The sequence below is a fragment of the Caloenas nicobarica genome, chromosome Z (assembly GCF_036013445.1).
Source record: "Caloenas nicobarica isolate bCalNic1 chromosome Z, bCalNic1.hap1, whole genome shotgun sequence".
NCBI lineage: Eukaryota > Metazoa > Chordata > Aves > Columbiformes > Columbidae > Caloenas > Caloenas nicobarica.
Window position 1 is genome coordinate 103,137,160 of NC_088284.1, and position 22,443 is coordinate 103,159,602.

A 22,443-nucleotide genomic window follows, 5' to 3' on the forward strand; every position below is an offset into this window, starting at 1 on the left:
ATGTTCAAGCACTGCATGAGATTCTATATTAAAAATCCATTAACATATTTGAGGTTGTGCAAACTAGTGTTTTTATGGTAATACTAATCCTTGTATTAGATTTGCAATCATTATAACCCTCCATGCTGATGTAGTGTAGGGCAAGAAAAGTCTAGAGATCTGTATTTCCACAGACAGACTATGGATTTAATAGCTTGCCAGTCTGTACTTCTCGAAATGATTCATGTGCTAAGAACCAGTAAACCTGAAAGAGCTCAGAAAAGTTAAACTTCACTGACTTTCTAATGGCTTTGGTGCACGGCCACAAAGAAAGAATAAGGACAATCCAATGCTGAGTGGGATACTCAGAGCATAAATCTGTCATTCTTTCCCTCCTCCCATACAAATCAGTTCAATCCATCACGGATCATGGCTATATTTTAGATTATAATTTGTGTCCATGGAAATAATTCTGGTATCAGAAACCCAGGAGCGTGATGCCATGAAACCAACTTGATCCAAGGTGGCAGATTAGAACTCACTGGTTTTGTGCACCACCTTTAGAAATGTCACCTTTAGAATAAAACCAGAAGATATTCTTAGTCTGTCACCACTGTTCTCTGAAATTCTAGACAGTTTCCTGAAACATGCAGGTCCTCCAACATTCAGGAGCAAGCAAGGGATCAAGGATAAGGGGCCAATAGCTGAAATAAATGCTGCAGCCATGTCCCATTTGATCCTGATGGTTTCTCATTTTTCTGACAAGCCAGTGACAAGCCTTTTGCGCAGACTGACGGCACTCTATAACCTTATATTTAACAGGGGACAAATATCTTGTGTGATCACTAAGAGGTTAAAGGCCTGAGACCGTGGCTTCCAACATTACTGCTCTAGATACAATGACTTAATTGATCCTGTGATGCTGCCAACTATCCAGGTGATGCTAACAGTGTAACATTAAAGGTAAGGCTTTTATTTAGCTTTATATACCTTTTGTATAAAGGCACCAGAGAGCTCCAACCTTCACATGAACACACACAGATTCCAGAACACACCAACAGAACCAGCAATACCCCTAAGCATTGTTAACTGCAGAGCGGGGAGGGGAAGGACAGCTGCCCGCACAGACAGAACCAAAGACACGGGCAACTTCTGTTTGCATTCCTGCAGCTGCTGTCGTGACTAATAGGCCAGCATCTGATTATCTTTTGAAAGGTCAGACTATTAATTACCAGCAAGCTCTGAGGATATTAAAATAGCCAAGCACAAAATTCACAACGGTTGTAACACATTGGCTCTTTTTCTACCCAACACAAAGTAAAATGCAGAAACCTTGCATTATTTGCTCCTAATCAAATAAATACTATTTAAAATAAAGATTCCTAAAATAAATGTAGAAATAAATGTAAGCGATCAGATATGACACTGAAGATTTTTTTTCTGAAGCCAGCAACTCCAGCTGCTTTTGCAGCTTAAAATTTAATTGAAATATTGCTTTGCAGCATTTAATTCAGAGCTTGGCCTGACTATTAGCACCCTAAACACTAATGCTGACGGTATAATTCTTAAGCCCTGTAAAACACTGTAAAACATTTCAATCTTCCGATATTCTGGGAATTCAATGTCATGCTTTTAAATAAAAATCAAAATCAAACATTAAAATTCACTGATATTAGGCAAAATTAACTTGAGGCGACATTCATCTCAAACTGGTAATTACCGTGACTCTTAAGAAGCAGCCCATATACAAGCCCTCTTAATTCAGACACTTAAGTTTATTAATTTGCAGTGCTACAGTGCCTTCTTTAGTTTTAACTATGCATCAGATAGCCTTGCTAAAAAACAAAGAAAAAAATCATTTTATAATATTTTTAAATTTAAAACTCCATGCTTGCTACATATCCTAGGAGTTCGCACATTTATAAAAACCGACTCACCTACAGCAACCCACATTTGTATAGAAAATACACTTCAAAGTACATTCGTCGTCTTAGCCACCCATTTCTTTTTCTTTTCACTGAATAAGTGACATGATCTAAAAACTCAGTAATCCCACTGCCATTAAAGCACCACATGGTGCAATATCAGGTGTCTGAACAATAATTGTGTGTCTTATTTACCTGGACCTCACTTGTCCTCTGCTTGATGGTATCTTCTTTCTCCTTCAGGTCTTGCTCTACATTATTCTTTTCCCTAGAAGACCAGCAAACAATGCAAGAATACTTCAGAACATCAGCTACAGCAGGTACAGTTATCCAGCCCCCTAAGCCTGTATCTCTCTTTAAATACATGGTGAAACATTAAACGCAAAAGATCTAAGGGATTTCTGCTTTCCAAATTATTTACGAGACAGAAGCCCGCATAAGTGTTCTGCATAAAAAAACCCCGTCTTTTCACCCAACTGCACTTCAGTGATAAGAATGGCTCAAAAATGGAAGGGGGCGGGAGGGAGAAATCAATGAAATCCTGTCTCCAGTGATCTCACTGTTGCTATGGAGCACTTGTCTAATGAAAACTGCTGGGAAAAGTGGGAGGGATTGCATCAGATTCCATCTATTAACCCCTGCAAACACAGCAATTCCTAAGCTAACAGCAGCTAGAAAACACTTCCAGCAGGCCAATCTAGCTGATTAATGAATTTTGCCTATCAGATTTTAGATCTCTGCACTGGTGAGCTCAGTCAGAAGAAAGGTTAGCTGCTGGAATCACCACCTGTTCGGAGACTCCATACGCAGCTATTTGCTGTGTCATATCAACTCTGTCTCTACAGACATTTATTCAAGTTTAAAAGCAACTACTGATGACAGGGGAATTATCATCAATAAATTCTTGGCAGTCAGACATAACAATACCTTTATAAAAGGGAAAAAAAAAACCCAATATATAACCCAGAAGTGTTACTGTTTAAAATAAAAACCCATGAGTGTTTATCTCTAGACAGTATACAGAATTTTTTCACCTTTCACAGATGCAGAAAAGCATTAAGCTTTACAGTTTTAACACTATCTCCTGTATACAGGCATTTACTTTCATAAAGATTTTGTTAATAAATTAGCACAAACATTAGAAGTTAGAATTTGAACAATGATAAATGCCACAGTGAAAAGCTATTGTTATATTACTACTCCATATTGAAATTAAGGTAACTTTGTATTTTAATAGCAGCAGATTGGTAATCAATCTAAAACTATTAATCTTACTGTTTACTCTTATTTAATACAGAAGAAAGCAATTCTGTCTCCAAAGTAAAGCAGGTCTAAGTTCTCTTTACTCAAGCTGAGGAATTCTTGTTTACTGCTAAACCACATCCAATGGAAAATAAAAAAAATCCAGACGTCACAGATCTGAAATGTACATTTGCTTTGAAAAAATAATTACTATAGATTATGTCCTGCTATTATTTATCTCAGTACCTGATTAAAGAGCAACTTGCTGATTGTGCCCAAGGGGAACGTTTAAATGGAAGGAAAAAGAAAGATGTGGAAAGAGGGACTTTGACGAACACAGCTAGTTATTTCATTAAGTGTGAACCTTCAGTGTAATAAAATTCCTCCCTCTCCATTCATCATTAAAAAAGTACCATGAAAATTCTAAGAAGGTCTTTACCATATCCATCAAAGCTATAGCACACTCTTCTAGCTCAATAAACTAGTATTTGTGGCATAGTTGTACTTAGACATTTAAAGCATTTCAACACAGGGTTGAAATAAGTTCTGTTGATTTTTGCCTTCCATAATTTTCCATGAACAAAGGGCCTCAATCTCAATAAAGCACTTCCAGAGATCTGAATACAAGTCAGGCTGAAAAATACCTTCAAGCCCTCAGACATGCACCAAGCACAGCAAACAACTCAGGCATATAATTGCTGATTGAAGATAAAAGAGAATAATTGACTAGGTAAACAAATGCTTGTTATTTTCCTGCTTGGGTATGAAAACCGAGCAGGAAACAGAAATGCAAGCAGCTATGTATGCTTTAATATATAGACTTTCTATGTCACTGTCACTCATGTGCCCGAGAGACTGTCAGAGACGAGGATCACTTCCCTTTTATTTCAGCAGAAGCCAAGCCAGGTATCTAAACCTTGCAATCTAGACCATGCTAAGCAAGCAACGGGATACAACATTCACCCACAGGCAGCTTACACTGGCCAAATTACAACAGAAACAATGAATTGGGGGGAGAGAGAATTAAAAAACAAACAAACAACAACAAAAAAATCAATTGAAAGAAGTATTGTCAGGCAGAACAAGAAAAGCTTAGGCAGCAGTCTGGGGCAAAGGAAAACAAGCTGAGTATATATAGCCTACACATAACACATCCCCTCCTCCTCCCAGTAATGTGTCTTTGTTTCAAAAAAAAAAAAAAAAAAAAAAAAAAAAAAAAGACAACATAGACCTATTTAATTCACTAATTTTTCTGAATGCCTCCATTTCTTTTACAAACTATCTGGTATGCCTCTGTAGGAATGCTTAGCAACTGAAAGAACCAAAACCAAGTAACAAAATTCATTTATTGGATGTGATCGATTTCCTGGATCATAAAGTCCCTTACCACATCAGCACCTGAAGAAAAAACACACAATACAAACAACATCACAAATACAACAAGAAAACCTACAGCCAACCCAAAAAGAACTGTGGTCTTGCCAATAAAGGACACTTGTAACCAATTCAAGTCACTTTACGAGAGCAATACAATTTCCCTGTGTATTTTAATGGTAGTCAGGTCAGGAGAACCTCATCTCAAAAAAACCTAAAAGCAACGATTAAAAAAACCCCCAAAACTAACAGATGGTTTCTCCAGTGCAGATACTTGATGATTTACAAATCAAATAACCTTAGTAAATCCATAAGCCTTATATCAATTTGTGAATGGAGTAATTTATAAATGGGAGCCAGCACACTATAAGTATTTTTTACAGCTGACAATTGCAGAGTCCCATGTCAGTAGAAGCATTCATAGAACCACAGAATAGCTTGGGTTGGAAGAGACCATGAAGATCATCTAGTTCCAAATCCCTGCCATGGGCAGGGACACCTTCCACTAGACCAGGTTGCTCAGAGCCCCGTCCAGCCGGCCTTGAACACTGCCAGGGATGGGGCATCCACAGCTTCTCTCAGCCTGTTCCAGGGCCTCATCACCCTCATGGGGAAGGATTTCTTCCTTGTATCTAATCTAAATCTAGTCTCAATTTAAAGCCATCACCCCATGTCCTATCACTACATGCCCTTGTAAAAAAAGTCCCTCTCCAGCTTTCTTGTAGGTCCCCTTCAGCTAGTGGAAGGCTGCTATAAGGTGTCCTTGGAGCCTCTTCTTCTCCAGGGTGAACATCCCCAGCTCTCTCAGCCTGTCATCCCAGGAGAGGTGCTCCAGCCCTCTGATCACCTTTTTGGCCTCCTCTGGACTCCCTCCAACAGCTCCATGTCCTCCTCATGCTGAGGGCCCCAGGGCTGAATGGAGGCAGCAGAGGAAATGCCCAGAATGACAATGTGTAGCAAACACGGCTTTTTGAGAGACAGAGCAAAGAATACAGAAGTGATGTGTTTCCAGCTCAACAGTTAGTATGGGAAAGAGTTCTGGTAGCCAATAGCTTTTAAATCTAATTCAATAAAAACAGCATCAGGAAGTTGGAGGTGTAAGATCAGATGAAGAATAAAATGCAGAACACTTATTAGCAAGGATAATTCCCCTCTAGTAGGGAGAATGATTTGCCTAGGGATGCTGTGGAATCTGCGTCATTTTGAGCCTGTCAGCACTGCTGCCTTTAAATCCTGTTTCAGTTGCACTATATTTTTAGAAAGCTATTTGAAGCTTTTTTGATCAGCGTCGTGGGAGACTAGACCAGATGTTTTTAATATTCTTTTCTGAGCCATAAATACCTTTTTCTTCCTCAGCAAACCCTGCTTTGCTTTCATGCATTCAAAGCTAGCCACAGCCCACAAATTAGTGCAATTTCTTTGAGCTTTACCAATACTACATTCCTCTCTAAGCATGTTAAGTAGCTGAACTTAACTTGGTGTATCTCGCCAGAGGTACCATCCTGCACATGTGTTGGACAGCAACGGTTATATTTTCTTGAATATAAATCAGGTTAAAAGGACCATAAAGCTGATAAGTTGGTCTCTCAAAAGTAAGGAAACAGCAAAATATCCCCAGAAAAACAGGGCAACCTCTCCCTGCCATACACTTGCATCAAGCCTTTGAAACAAAGTTCAGAGATCTACACCTTCTTAACAAAGCAACAGTAAGAATTTTAACATAGGCCAGATTATTTCTTCCAACTTCTGGTTTGGAAGTAACTGAGCTGTTTTAGCTGAAAACGTTGTGGGGGACAAGAAATAAGACAAACCCTGGGCATTTTTTCTAGCATTACCAAACTGAAGCATTACCACACAAGGAATTCCTAAAATTACAGTTGCAGGTAAAAATAAGAAATGTTGGGCAACTGTGAGTGTAGATAATGCTGCCAGCTCTGTGAGTAGTCATCTGTCACTTATTATGGGAAAGACTTGTGATTTTTTTTGCTTTTGTAACTAAGGTGGTTCTAAGTGTTGGCCACCAAGAAGCCTGGCCAGGGTTGTTTCATGTTTGGCCTCAGTTTTCACCGGCAAGAGCTCCCCAAGTCGCAGAAGGCAAATGCGGGAACCGGGAGAATGAAGAACTGCCCACTGTAGGAGAAGACCAGGTTTGAGGCCACCTAGAGAACCTAAAGATGCACAAGTCCATTGGACCCGATGAGATGCATCCGGGGGTCCTGAGGGCCCTGGTGCATGAAGTTGCTAAGCCACAGATTGGAGAAGTTGGGGCAGTCCAGTGAAGTTCCCACTGACCAGAAAAGTGGAAACATAACCCCCATTTTTAAAAAAGGGCAAGTGCACTTCAAGAATAGATTCAATGTCTATTACTGGGTCTCAGGAATACAGCTCTCATGGATACTTCTCAGTGCAATCATGGACCAGAATTATAACATATTGAGTTCAACAGCTGGGCAATATATCTTGTTTAGTAATGAACAAAAATAACTTAAGTTTCAATTACATTTTTGTGTGATAACTATCCAGACTGAAAGTGTACTTTACCAGTAATAACAGAAATGTGGATTTGCCAAAGATGAAAAGTTTCCTACCCTTAGCACAGAGATTAATCTGTTGCCTAGCATTGCCACCTGTGCTAGGGAAGGTACAGAAAAGTAACATTTACTCTGCTACCAAAATAATTCATCTGAAGGATTTCCAAGTAATTAAAAAAAAATCCTGGGAAAAAAAAATTAAAACATTTTACTTGAACCACAACTCACTTTATGACATTGCGAGTTTGCTGGTCATTCTCAATGAAACCACACAAAACTCTTACTATTATATTTCAGTTTGACAATACAGGCTTAAGCCTCTGATTGTTAATCCTGTTCTAAATTAGATCCAAGTAAAACTCACCTTTCTAAAAATAAATACATATTAATAGTTGCCCATACCAGATCTTCAACAATCTATTACCATTCAAATGTGTCTTAAATAATTGTTCATTTGCCACTGAAGTAATGGAAGCAATGACTTTCCAAAAGCCACGGTTCCTTCATACCTCACAGTAAGAAAAGAAGACATAAACAGACTGGCTTGCATGTTAGGCTGCAAGCCCACCTACTGAAAACCAACTTCAGCTAAAAATTCATGCTAGTGAACAATTTATTTCCTTCTAAGATATTAACAGCAAATACGCACTGTTCTAAATCATATTTCAGGTTAATAAATGTGAGAGTCCAAATTTGGAATTAATACAACCTAAAGAATAAGAGACGAAGGCAGAGCAGGGAGAAGTGAGGAGGCAGTGGGAGTAATGAGGGAGAATAAGCGGCTGAAGTGAAAAAACATTTGTGTATTTAGGAAACAGACTGTGCTTTGACACATTGCCAAATTAAATCATTCTTGCAAGTGACATGAATAAGACAGGCAGATTTCACCACGACAAAGCACCCTCACTTATAAAATAGTAGAATTAACTGTTCTTAACAGAATTTTCTGTAGATGTATGATAGTACCAAAAAAAAAAAAATTACTGAAGAAAAATACATATTATGTCTTGAGGGTATGACAAAGACTATACAACATATATGAACTTGATTTTCACAGCCACTTGAAGTCATCTTCTTCATTACCTTAGAAATAATTAATGGAACCCAAGGGTCTGCTGACTTCAAATTTCAACAGTTTTCCTCAGTGCAACAGTTTATTTTATAAACAGAAGAGAAGCATGTCCATCTTTACCACCACCAAAACCCTGGCAGAGGTCTCCATACAAACTGTTATCTTCCTTCTCTCTACCCTACATACTTCTTGATGTTTCCCATCTCACTTCCTTACCGCCGCTAGAAAAAAGTTCTTAGAATTCCCTCTACAAATCAAAGACAACTAACACCAATTTATATCTTGGTTCCAGCATCCTAAAGATCCGCTCCATTCTCATCTACCAATTAAGATGAACAAAAAAAGAGTATTTCCATCTCAGGATGCTAAAATATGCAGCTCTCCAAAGCAGACCCAGAAGGCATGATGGAGAAACCTTTCAGTTTGGCTGCTATTAAGTGCACTCATCTGAGTGAGCAAAGAGTAGAAGTGTTAATCAGTATTACAGACATTTACAGACACACTAACCATTTATTTTAGCAAAGCAGACTATTACCACCTGGTTTTCTCTTATGCATTGAATTGGGGTTTTTTAAAAAAAGTAAGTAGCATAACTAAATCTAAGGCAACTATGACTGTTCCACCGTTACCTACCTCTGCAGGTCTACTATTTCATTGTTCAACGTATCAAGTTCTTTAATGGCAGAAAAATCTGCTACAGAATTCGGTCCTTGAGTACTCTGAAAGATAAAAAATAAAATACTGTTAAGATTAGAGTTTATGCTGCCCAACAACTCTGTTCACTTTTTGTGACAGCATGATATCCACTTGTAACAACTGTTGGTAGTATTGTATTTCAAAACACCCAACACAGTCCAGATGCTGTATTAACAGAACAGAACATACACGCAACGCGTCTAGTAATTCGCAGAATCACAGACTGGTTGGGATTGAAGGGACCTCTGGAGACCATCCAATCCAACCCACCTGCTAAAGCAGGGTCACCAGAGCAGATCACACAGGAAGGTGTCCAGGTGGGTTTGAATGTCTCCAGAGAAGGAGACTCCACAACCTCTCTAGGCACCCTGTTCCAGGGCTCTGCCACCCTCAAAATAAAGAAGTTCCTCCCCATTCACAGATTTTTTTGTCTCCTATAAACTCTTGAACACATCTTCCACAAAAGCACAGAACCATGTGATCATACAAAAAAAAATAAATCTAGTTCTAAAGTGAGATTTATCTTACAGTTAATGTTTAGCTGGCTTCTGATCATTCATTTAAGAACGGTTTTGTTTGTTTACTACTTTTATATTTATATTTCTTCATCTTGGTGCTCCTCCTGTTGCAAAGTATAGACACTTATTTGCAATGCTTTAAGTGATATTGAGCTAGTTTAATGTCAACCTCCAGAGCACTGAATGAAACTTAAACAATACAAAGTCATACGTAAGTTACGCCCATGAGTTCCTATTTAATGTCTTTCTAATAAGACAACCACTGTAATACAAATTATTTGTTTCAAAAAAGTACACATAAATGCCTAGAGAACAAATGTCGAAGACACAAATTAGCAAACACTATAATTGTTCTATTGTGCCTTATCACAACATGAACATCGTCAGGAAGCCATAGTCACTGTAACTACCTTCTATAAATACATCAGTTCCTTCAAGCCTTGAATAAAGTCATCCAGAACAAACACGAAGTTCTGAGGAAATGTATATACATGTAATTAAAAAAGACATGTGTTATCCCCAAAATAACACAAGTCTTTAAATGCTGAAGTTTCTCTAAAGATAAATCAAGATGCTATTAACTATGTGTTTATTCAAGCTTATACTATGGTGGGGGGAAAGAAAAAAGCCATGAAAAAACCTAAACAGTAAACCTGAGCACACTGTGGCAGGGAATGTTATTCAGCAGAACTGTAGATTATTAATGCACATTTTACTAGAGCAAACAGCACAAACTGAGAATAAAAAAAACCCCAAACACACAGCTATTCTTAAACTGGTTAGTGCACAGTTTCTCAAACAGGCAAAATAGCTATGAAGTTCAATCCTATTCTAAAGGAATTTCACGGGAGTTTTGCAGAATTGCTCATGGTGCTCCAATGAGAAAGTTTTTACTTTTCCTAGGAAGGGGATAGAAGGAAAACATGGAGCTATTAGCTACAAATTCAAATTCCTTCCAGGCCTCCTCTTCTCATCAGTTAAAGAAATTCCGCACAGTAATGCCAGCAATCTTGAACAAAATGTAGTTTAATCTTCTTTTCAGTTGTTCAGGAGAACCGGTGTGGGGAAGCAACATAAAAGCCAACATTTTTAGCTTCAACGCACAAGTTAAAAAAGGCAAAACTTCAAACTCTTGCTGCCAGTTACTAGACCACAATACACATGTAAATAACGCTTCAAGTTTTTAACTCAAAATAGTAGTAAAAGTAAATTCTTGTCAAAATTCTTCAAATTTCCTCAAAAGAGGAAATTGCATATAAGTTTAAGTTTTATAGCTGGTAATGCAGATGCAACTTGGTGACTACAAACAGTTCTAGGTAAAGAAATCCAGCAACAAGTACTAGACTGCTGCTGTGTCCCATGCAAGGGATCTGCATTCAGACCTCAAAATTGACATAAAAGTTGCACACTACTGTGGTAATAAAATTCTGTAAGGAAACCAAACATTAGATAACAGCAATATACATACACATGCATTCTGACCATCTGCCAAGAAGGACCACAAGTTAACTTTCCCTACTTTAGAATATAATGCATTACCGTTATACTTACTGATATTTCTGCGACTACTTTATATTGGTCGAGTCAGAAGATGAAGCCTAAGGTTTTATTTAGAACTGGGGGCCACATCAGCCTCGCGATTGCCTTCAAAAGGCCGAGTGCCATTTTAGAACTCTAGAGTCCTAAAATTCTGTTTGGCCCTGTGTTGGCAGCGGCACTTCCCCGCTCCACACGCCCTGAGAACTGGTGTGGCGGTTGCACTGGCAGCTGCCCATCCTTCCCTCTCAGAACTGGGGCCTTCAATGGGGCAGCTGACGGCTCTTTGTGGAGACCCAGACTCGGTGGGCAGGGTCGTCAGCAGAGGAGGGGCCCAGAGCGCCCACAGCCCAGAGAAGCCGAGAAGCTTCTGAAATGCCCACAGCCAGATCTGAGCAGACTATAAATGGGGTTCCCGCCGGAGACCCCCTTTGCGTGGTCTCCTCGGAGCTGCGGGTCTGCCGTGCTGCCGGAGTCCCTCCTCTTAGACGGAGAAGCCGTCTGAGGTAACCTCCCGGGATGGGGAGCGCCTCACCTCCGCGTGTGGGTGAGTGATAAATTACTGAATATATGCTTTAATAAGTCCTTGCCTGGTAGGCAAGTGTACCTTCCTCGTCTGGGGCAGACGAGTGTAAGTCCTGGCCGCAATAGGCTAGTGTTTATCTTTAATGGGCAAAACGGGGCAGAGAGGGCTCTGGTTTGTTTTTCTTGTGAGTGCGTATATGCACACTGCGGATCCTCATTCTTATTTCGCCACACCCCAAATAATTTCCTAACCTAATATCCGAACCTTTATCTTATGTTATCGGAGTGCTAGTCCGCCTAAACTTACATTTGGGACGCCTCCATGACAGGCCCTTTGAAGGCAACCACAAGGCTGATATGGCCCCTGGTGAAAATGAGTTTGACACCCCTGATTTACAATGTAAGCCACTCCACTTCCAAGAAAACCAGCAAAAAGCCTATTTCTGCCTCCTGCGCTTACTCTCTGCGTTGAATTCTTGAGCAGTCATCTTGGACAAGCAGGTTTTTTCATAACAAGACAACATTTCTTTTGAAAAAGTTCAAAATGAGCTGAAGGTTCAAGCTCAATCCAGTAAAATAAGTTCTTGGTAAGGGTTTCCAGAGTTAATTAAAATAACTCTTACCTTCTTTCACAATACTCTTACTCTTATTGTTTTTGTTAGTAATGCAAAAAAAAAAATCATCACACTGATGTCTTGCAGAGTTCTGTAAAAGCAACTTACACACTCAGAACAGCATTAACTAACACTGATCTCATCTAATGTGTTCTGATCTCTAGGTTTTCTACAGTATAATCAATAAAACCATGGGGATTAGTCCTAACGAGAACTGTCAACTGTCACGTTGGGTTACTACTCTGTCACCATTTCCCCAGCAATTTCAAGATAGAGCATTTTGTGTTCAGTTTAAGCAGCATGTATTACCAACAGGTAACAGCCACAGAGGTCGAGGTTCAAGGAAGAACCTTGGGGTTCTTCCAGATGAACAACAATGGAAATCAGCAACTATTTGAGATCACAACATACTGTGACACTTCAGAGAAGGGCTGTGGTATCTCAATGATTATGCAAGAGTCTTAGAAGGATGTGCATTATTAAACCAACAGACAGTAAATATTAGAAAAGCAAAGATTCTCTAACCTTGAGAAAGCAGAGTTAACAAACTGACAGAATAATAAGGATGAAAAGCAGAGTGGTGCAGAATGGAAAAAACAGTCCAAACTAGAAAAGAGACATAGAAAGGAAAGCAAACATACAAAAAAGATTAGTAAAGTTGCAAATAAAGCAATTACTTTTTAAAAACAGAATGTAAAAAGAAATTAGATACCAGTTACAGAAACTCAAAAGTAGTGCCAAATTTTGAGTTTTGTTTTTTCAGGTGTGAGTTTTTCATTCTGTTTAAGAAAGTTGTAGAATTAAGTCAATGTTTTGCACAACCAAGAAAAGGTAACTCACATCAGACTTTGCGATGCGTAAAACAAGTAAGACTTTGTGATGACCTCTACCATTCCGATAAACACAACTTGAACTGCTGGGGTATAGTCTACTGCTGCATTAAGATGGATGGCAACCAACAAACTATGAAGACATTTAAACTATCTGTGAAGTACAACATGGAGGACCACTTACTTTTAAAACTTTAAATATGTCATTCTAAACTTTACTTAGTTCTCATTGTTTCCAGATTTCTTAAAAGAGAGATGTAAAAAAGATAATTGTGAACATGTTAGGAGAAAAACATTGAACTTGTGCATATTATTTCAAATGCAAACTAAAATTTCTTTGGATGGGTAATAGGAAAAACTTATTTCAAAATAAAAAAATAATGCTTTCTCAACATAAGATCACTCTGCTTGGTTGGCACGTGTAATAGATGACAGCTTCATTTTGAAACACGAATGGAACAGTGTTTTATCAATTCTTTGCACTTAAGACTTGTTTTCTTCCTGATATTACAATAAATTTAAGGTATGCCAGTGCTTGAGGTGCTTCTTGCGTAGCCTTTGAAACGAACATTCTTTGTTTGAGATTTATACCGAAAATGCCAAATCCATCCTTACCTTCTGTAAACCAACACCCCTGTCTGAAGGTGGAATCATCTCTGGAGTCAGAGCCTGAGGTGGATCAATGCCCTTTGTTAACTTCTGATTAATTAAATAGAAAGCCAAAGCAAACTGTTCCTTTGAAAGCTTTCCACAGTCCTTCATGTCACAGAGAGCCCTGTACAGAGATGCACATGAATTAAACCAAATCCTCACTTCTGCAAGTATAGACCTGTTTATTGTACTTGCTGTCATTTAAAAATGCGAAAATTGCTAGTGTGTATCTCCTTTTCTAAAAAAACCCACAATATAGAAGTAAGGCATGGTAATAAATAAGCAGAATTACTCAAACATCCACAACCACTTTCTCTTGGCATGCTAAGGCCCACAGCTCTGTTACAGTAAGTTCTGATCTGGTGAAAGGCAGAATCAGGGCTATGAGTCACTAACACCACCTGAGTATCTGCAAGTGAAGTTCCTTCTAAAATAAAGAACTTTTCACAGCCAACACAAGTTCATTTCATTTTCCCAAATTTCCCCAAATTAGAGGTTAACCATACTTTTTTATAAAAGAGAGCCCTGGAATATCTTACAGTGGGAAAGAATTAAAAAAAACACAGTGAGTGTCACTATCAGCTGTAATGAAAGACAAGTTGCAGAATTAAATGGGCCATAAGTCTCACATGCTGAGAATTTTATACAGATAATTCTCATTACCAGTATAGGGATAGTCTCTGTGATAATATAACACAGCAACACTATGATGTCTTGAGTACAGGGATTTAGCTGCAGTGCAGCATTTGTAACAATTTCTGTTTGGGTGCTTTATTTCTTCCCTTAGGAGATGACGCATAGCATAAACCTGTTTTCCCCCCATTTCTGTCCAAAAGTAGAAGCAAATAAGTTACCACTGCTTATACAGAAGCCACGCTATTATATACAAAAAACAACTTTCACTTTCCAGAAATGCCAATATAGCACTTTTCATGAAAAGCGCTAGGAAGGAGCAAGAACCATGCCATCGGCTAAACAGCTGTCATGGAAAAAAAGAATCCCTACCAGATATGTGCAAGAAGAGCAGAAGGCAGTCCTGTCTTCAAGAATAGTTCTCTGGCTTCCACACCTGACACAAATCCATCCATGTCCTTGTCAGTTTTCACAAAGATCTCATCATACTTAATTTTGTCTGCAGGCGATACAACCCACTGAAGGGGGGTGGGGATGGAAGGGAGAAAGAGAAAAAAAAAAACAAAACAAACAACAAAACCAAAAACCACAACACTAAGATATAGGCCCTTCTGTTTTCAGATAGTTACTTTCAGAGTTACATAATCCAAGGGCTACAGCACAGATTTAAGATGTGATATAGGTGCCCAGTTCACGAACCAGTTTTATCCTCCAAAGTAGAGATGCAGAGAGATCCACAAGCAACTGCAAAAGCAGAAGCAAAGTCTTTCTGTCAGTGAAGCCCCAAGGCTGGCTGACACTGCTCTGCCTCTTTGCTTTTGTATTCAAAGTGTTCCCTGGAGCCCAGATCTCCCAACATGGGGCTGGACCCTCATCCTTGTGCTCAGTCACTGTCCTCCTTACTGTCTGGCTCCATCAGTTTTGTTCCTCTTTACACAGCTGGAGAGCTTCAGCTGGAGGGACTGAAGAACTGCTCAAGCCCAGACTGTTGATAGTTGGCACCTTCTGAATTGTAGAATTTACCTCCAATCAAGGTGAAGACAGGACTTAGAGCCACTTCTCTTACTTCAACAATTTTTCCAAACGCTAAGCTACTATAAAGGTGAGTTCTTTTTGAGTGAAAGTACCTTCAGGAGCAAGCTTGTGAACGCTCATGAATTTCAGCGTACGAGGGCATTTAGAAAAAGCTCAAATGGTGCCATACACAAAACACACACGGAAACGCTCATCCAGAATGGCTTTGCTTTGTGATACGCAGCCAGACTCACCATGTTGAAAACCTTGGCATCTACAGAATTAGGATGCCAGTTTCTGATTACTCAAATATGGGTATCCAAACGTCCAAGCAGTATCTTATGCAGTAAGGACTACAGTTCTTATCATAGATTATCTTCTCAGTTTTTTCTTGGAACAGAGCAACTAAGTGTTAATCTACTTGGAGAGACATTTTCCCAAATTCAGCATTCCAAAATGATCAGGATTAAATAAGATGCTTGGAGGAGTGGAAGGCATCACGCTTCTTAACAATAACATTTAAAAACCCCACCAAATCTCATGTGTTTAGGTGGACATGCCAGACCTTTTATCTTCATTACCCATTGCTTGCATTTATCTAGTCCATTTTCATTTTTGTCTTCTTCAAATTACAGGCATGCACATGCATTCAGCTGCACATACGTGCCTGCTAAAATTTGTTTTTAAAACTTGTCCACATTCAAATCAGTCTTCAGCCAGAAGACTTACATTCTGCAGAAATGCACCTAGACTATATTTTTAAACTGTTTTCTTAATATTCTGACCTTTGGCTTGAGTTTGATGCCTTGAAATAATTTATTTTAGAAATATCTTCAAAATCTTTACTAAATAATATTCTTTTATCCAACTGTTTATATCTGAAGACATCTAGAAAAAGCAGAAAATACATTTTGTACCTCTGCACTTGGTCTTCCCATCAGCCTCCTCTAATTCATCGACCAATAAATAGGGCAAAACAGAAACTAAAAACCTGCATCAAGGCTCTTCATACAGGCAACGTCCAAAGCGCAGCATTAAAACCAGAAATCTTCTAACCCCAAGTAAGTGCAGAACTATACCTGTGTTAAAGGTGTTTTGGCAGCTAAAATGCCCACAGGTGGCAAGGGCTGATGAGACTCTTTGGTAGTTGCTGCAGATGGAATTAATGGCCTCGGTCCGGGAACACAAAGAGGTTTCCTCTTGGATGGTGGCACCAAAGCTGCAGGCAAGGACATTGGCACTGGTTCCTTCTCCAAAGCACAGTACACCAAAAACATGGCCTGAACAAGAAAACAAGGTGTGTGGATGCAAATATAAGAAATAAGTTTATGTATAAATTAAATCATTCATTAAGAAATAACTTCGTAGCATTTTTTCATTACACTTCTCCTTTACAGGCTCCCTCACCTGAATTGCAGCTCGTTGCTTTCTGACCTGTGTTTATCACTCTACTTTTGAGGTTTGGCACTTAGCAAATGAACTTCGGTATATTTTAGAACATTAAAAAGACTCTCCTAAGTATTACCAAGCTTGTACCACACTTGTGGAATTTTATTTGGGAGAACACTTTATTTTATTGCATTCACTGTTTTTGCAGGAGTCGCTCCACTTAGTGACTATTCTTTTGTTGTGGTTGTACGTTTTAATAATTTTATGACTGTTGTTCAAGACACAGAACTGCATCTTAAAAAAAAAAAGTTGTAACACTTTACACATTATCAGTTTATCTCCAACATTTGCCTAGAGCGCACCAATCCTCTGATCTCGGAAGAATTTCAGCATAAACACACGAAATCAAGTATAGTGTCAGTTAACTATTAATACTAGTCTTAAAGGAATCAGTTTTCAGAAGAAACTGAAGCATATAGGTGCCTCAAAATTACTAGAACAATATTCAAGAAAGCAACTCTTATGCTTTTATCTTTTCTCAAAAATATATTTGACAGGAGAAAAAGGTAAATTCATCATATTTACATTACGGAAAAAAAGCAAGGTTCCGACATTATCCATAACATCTATTCTTGACGATTAAACAGGTATTAACTTTTTTAAATTTTATTTTAAAATTTTGACCCTGAAAGGATGAGCAACAGGGGTTTTTGGATAAATTAAAGGCTGGCTGAGGACAGAAAGCTCACATTACTTTTTCAAGATTCTTGCACTACAGAATTGCAGTTATTTGTTAGCTTTTTCAGACTTTCAACTTTGGTATATCTCTGCATAAAATGACACCCTCTCCTCCAGACTGAATCATAATTCCTTCCTCTTCAGTTCACTTACATGCAAAAACAAGCTGAAAGTTTGGAGAGTAAGTTGATGCATGGTTACTGTCACATTCAAGACTTAGAGAATCTTCAAAAGCAAGAGCCTGCTGCTCTCCCTTCACTTGCCATCTCTAGAGGGAAGTGAAACTTATTCACCGCTTCTTACATTATTTCATCAGTCCTGGCATTAATAGTGTTAAAATTCTAATTTGCTATGAACTTTTGAAGAATTGATACATAATTTTCTTCAAAGCTATCTGGAAGCATTCAAGTCCTAGAAACACTGAAGGTTAAGGTAAAACTTAGTGAAATCACTCGGTCTCTCATGGGATAGCAGATCACGGGTGTAAGTTTTAATGGCTCATTCAGCCCACAAAGATAGTTACTGCTGTGCAGTTAGAGACATTCAATAAACTGACAGAAATACTAGGCAGTACTAAAACTTGATTAATGTCTCTGAATAAAGGCAATAAGTGAACCACACAAACAGTCAAAAATTCTTTTACACACCACATCTATTTTAAACCTCTGCCATGAGGCTTTCAGAACGCCGAGAGGCAGAAGATACTTACAACTGCAAATTCATCTCGATCCAACATTCCATCACGGTCAATATCACTCAATTCCCACACCTACCAAGAAAAAGCAGAATATAGGGATGTTTGCCTAAACTGCAGCAGTTTCCTATTGAAAATCTCATTAAAATGAATGTGAGAACAGCCTCCCTCCACCATATCCTGAGTTCTGTTAACAGCGTTAGTTAGCACCATATATTCACATAAACCATGCAAAAGAAGAGAGCTGGAGACAGAATACACTAACAGCATCCTGCCCTGAACCAAGTGTGAAAGAGTAACTGATAAACTGTGGTGAGAGTCAACCTATCCATTTTTTTCTCTTCCAATTTTTTTACATGTTATATATGTGGCCACCCTGTAAGATAGTATTTAATAGTTGGGCTTATTACTACATGTCTTCAATACGAAAAACAGATATTGCTGAGTGTAGCACAGTTATTCTTTGTGAATTAACAATTAAGAAGAAAGATATGCTTACTCGTCCTAAGATGTCCACTGGCAGTTTGGAGTTAAGAAGTACAGGTTTGACCTTATCACCTGACAACAGTCCATTCACGGGATTTAAGCTGTCAAAAATAGCATCATACTTGGCCTTGTCTTCCAGCTGCAGAGGCAGAAGAAAAATATTACTTATGGAAACAGTCACACTCATAGGCTAAGAAATAGTGGTTCTTTGAAACGTATTAATTTTTTTAAAGTTATAGTTGGAAACAGACAGATTACAGTTCCTGATGTTTAAAAGAAAATATGAAAAAGATATTATTTCTAAATCTGCTAGAGAATCATCCAATACCCAGTGAGATTTATTCTTCAATTATTTTCATAGCTTCAGGTAACTATTCATAATAAATCAGATTTCTAAACACAAAGAGATTTCCCAAAGGACAAGTGTTTTTATCAAATTAGGTCTACTAGCCCAATTACAGATTTGACATGAATGGTAATTTATCATACTTCATTAACTATAGCTACGTGTAGCATCATATTTTTCTCAAACGCACTTATGTTTTCTTGCAAACCACACCATAGCCTGATCTTTAGCTTACCTTAACAGCCCATGGTACATCACTTGATGCTGTTCCACTGAGTAGCAAAGGACTACCAGTATCAGTCTGAAGAAGAAAATAGGAAAAAAATCCACATTAAAAAAGAAATAGTTCTGACCTTGCAAAACCACCCCCTTATTTAAGAAGATGCTCCTTCCTCCTCAAAGCCAGAACCGTATTTTTTTCACTCATACCTTAGTTAAGGATACCAAAATTTGCAGTAAGAAAATTTAAATGTATCTTCCATTAAGGACAACACTAATAGAACAAGTACCACACATATATTTAAATTACACATGTAGCACCTTATTCTTACTCCACATTGCTTAATTTTCCCCTGTTTGTAGGGCCATATTGCCCTCCAACATTACTTTAAGAGGCATTTGGTATTTATACCAAACCTTCCTAATTGTTCACTTAAAAGTGGTTCTTACTAATGAGCTGATATGTCCAATTAAAAAAGAAATCTTACAAATCTTGGTGGAGGAACTGGCAAATTAAGACTACTCAGGGAAACGTCCAATCCATTCTGTGCACATGCCACAAGTCGTAAAGCCACAAAAAATTCCTACAGGAAAAGTGAAATTTAAAAGCATTTATTATATGAAAATACTCAAATTTCAGAAGAATTATGAGCTTTTCTAGTATTGCTATATATACAGAAGGTTGCAAACAGCTTCAAAGGGAGTCACAAAGTGACAGAAAGCTGCAGTCAGAAACTGCTGATTTCCTTTAGAGGGGCAAAGTTTGTAATTAGTAGCTCCAAGCATTTAGTAGCTTCCTGGCTGGTGTAGTCAGTTCTTAGCACCTAGTTCTTCTACAGCAGAGCAGTGAAATTTTAAAGTAGCAATTACAGCTGTTTATCTTGGAGGAACGAAATTGTTCCCAAAGGTGGCACTTGATGGAGGGAGAGGAAAGAAAGGTGCAGACATGAGAAAAATGAACCAAAAGGAGGAGCCTGAAAAAAAAAATTGTTTGGTAGATGCTACAATCTCCTCCTTTTCCTACATGGGATGAAGCAGCAAGCTCTCCACAGGCTTCTGTTGAAGTAACTACACTTCAAACCAAACAAGAACGCACATTAGAGCTTTTCAGCAGCATCACTGATACACAAGCCTGACTGTTGGACTGCTCATCGCTGCAACTTTGGAAGAACAACTCCAAACAGAACGTACTAACGTGAAACCCACCAAAATCAAATAGATAAGAATTTTGAAGATTTTACTAGAATTTTAATTGCTGCATGAAGTTTCCTCCAAGATTAAAAGTCACCTTTGTAGTCAATACAGTACGTTAACCCTTAAATTACTTCTCAGAGTATTGTATTGGACAGCTACAGAGGAGCTCATTTTATGACTTAAAGAAAAACTGTGAGGTAACTGAAGGCTGCTTAATTTATTGTAGCTTACACTGACATTGGAAGTACACATCTAGTTCCAATTACAAAAATCTGAAAAAAAAAAAAATCAGCTAGAAAACTACTTTCCTGAACCAGAAATCTTAATTTTTATCTTATTCCAAGGCTTGCTAATGGTTAAAGTAACCTCATACATCATATAAATAATCATACCTGTTTGTTCAGGATACCTTTGCCATCAGTGTCAGCTAAGTCCCAAATCTAAAACAGAAAAAATACAGACAAAGTGTTCTACACCACTGAGAGGCAGCTGGCAAGTTGCCACTCTATTTAACAACACAAATTAAAGTTCAGGTCTTAACTTTCCTAATAGCACTTATTTGTGATGACAAATTTAAATATTGTTGTAATTTCCACTATGTGCTGCAGACATAGTAAAACAAGCAAGGATACTGGAGCTGGAAACTACTGGATAGCACAACTGAAAACACATTAGGGAAGATGCTGCAGTACCACTAAGTACTTCAATTTACACTGGATACTAACTGAAGCAAGAGACAGGCTAATTAAATAATTGTCATTAAATACCTTTCCAAGTACCAAATCTGTCAATCCAGACTTTTTCAAGAACACAGCTGCATCAGAAGCCAACACTCTTCCAGTATTAGTAGAATCAACCTGGGAAGAAGAAAAAATACCTCACATGACAATCTAGCCTTTGAATCGATGCAATCTCTTTAAACACAGGCTCTCAAAAAGCTGGCAAAGAAGAATACTCGAGTTAACACAATCACTTTGAGAACAACCTTCAGACTCTCTTTAAAAAAAGAGAAACTCCCTTTCTTTAAAAATAATGTTACATTAAAAGACATTTTGAACTAGCTGCTCTGGATTTCATATCAGGCTTTGGAGGCTGATATACTGAAGTAACACTGCCAAACTTTAAGAAATATTATGCATATATATCTAAGCATCTTTCACATTGTAATGTGTTTTACAATGTTCTAGAAAAACACACTATTATTATCATCTCCATCTGTCAGTATGCAACTAAGACACGGAGAGAATAAGAATTTTGCCCAGATGACCCAGGTTGGGGCAGAAGCGAGGAAGGTAATCCAGGTCTCCCAAGTCACAAGCTTATTCTTACAGGTCATCAGTGAAAATTTAGGTTAATTCCACTTAAAAACTGAGGAAAACACATTAATACATAGGTAAACCATCAAATGTCCACTACTGTATATTTCTAACTATCGATTATGCTTGGATTTCGAGTTCTCTAGTAGAACATTTCAAGGACAGACAAAGGCCCAAGAATTTCCCAAATTCTGCAGTAGATGGGGAAGCTTGTTCACATTAGGCCATCATCTGAACCTACCTAATTAGCCCTTTGTAATCACCAGATTTTCTTCTTGATGCCAGCAAAACATTTGATTTGCAAGGACAGAGAAATCCTTATGGGAGACAAACTACCTTTTTTTTCCCAGGGGTCATCAATTACTCATGAGGTCTTTCTATTAAACAATAATCTATTTTAATTGTTTTATACAGTGGTTCAATTAGTTTATATTTCCTTAAAAGCTTTCATATTACCCATGTTTGTACAACAACATACATTATGTACCTGATCCAAAATATTGCTATTATAGAGTAGCTAAACCAGCAATTTTTTTAAAAAGCCGTATTTACAGCAATTAATACACCTTATTCTTGCTAGGCCTAAATATAAAAGACAGGGGACAAATAAAATGTATATTATTATATTTTATTTTATATATCTAATATTTTATTTTTACATTATAAAGTAAAAAGATTGGTATCTGTTGAGTGAAGCTGCAAGAACTACATGCATTCTTTTGGCATTCTGTGACCTTCCATCCAAATTTCACTCCTTACAGCATCCTGTAAGAACCTCTGGGGATACTCCAAGAGAGATGCAAGTCTTACAGAAGGTTGACTGCACTACAAACACAAGAAATTCAGTTTCACTTGTAAAAAGCAATAAAGAACATATTAACACAGTATTTTGCAAGAATTTACTCCATTCTGGCCTGTTAT

General features: G+C 38.1%; 1 protein-coding gene across 4 annotated transcripts in view; it reads right to left on the reverse strand.

Moving 5' to 3' along the window:
- Positions 1-22,443, reverse strand: part of EPS15 (epidermal growth factor receptor pathway substrate 15) — a 66,743-nt gene that overhangs the window by 17,288 nt on the left and 27,012 nt on the right. For all 4 annotated transcript variants that reach the window (XM_065657053.1, XM_065657054.1, XM_065657052.1 and 1 more), the window contains 11 exons: positions 20,974-21,063; positions 20,599-20,646; positions 19,501-19,596; positions 19,029-19,094; positions 18,461-18,586; positions 17,977-18,036; positions 16,220-16,420; positions 14,499-14,644; positions 13,458-13,617; positions 8,757-8,842; positions 2,100-2,172 (listed from right to left, as the gene is read on the reverse strand). In XM_065657053.1, coding sequence (XP_065513125.1) covers positions 2,100-2,172; positions 8,757-8,842; positions 13,458-13,617; positions 14,499-14,644; positions 16,220-16,420; positions 17,977-18,036; positions 18,461-18,586; positions 19,029-19,094; positions 19,501-19,596; positions 20,599-20,646; positions 20,974-21,063 — 1,152 coding nt within the window. The remainder of the gene's footprint in view (positions 1-2,099; positions 2,173-8,756; positions 8,843-13,457; positions 13,618-14,498; positions 14,645-16,219; positions 16,421-17,976; positions 18,037-18,460; positions 18,587-19,028; positions 19,095-19,500; positions 19,597-20,598; positions 20,647-20,973; positions 21,064-22,443) is intronic.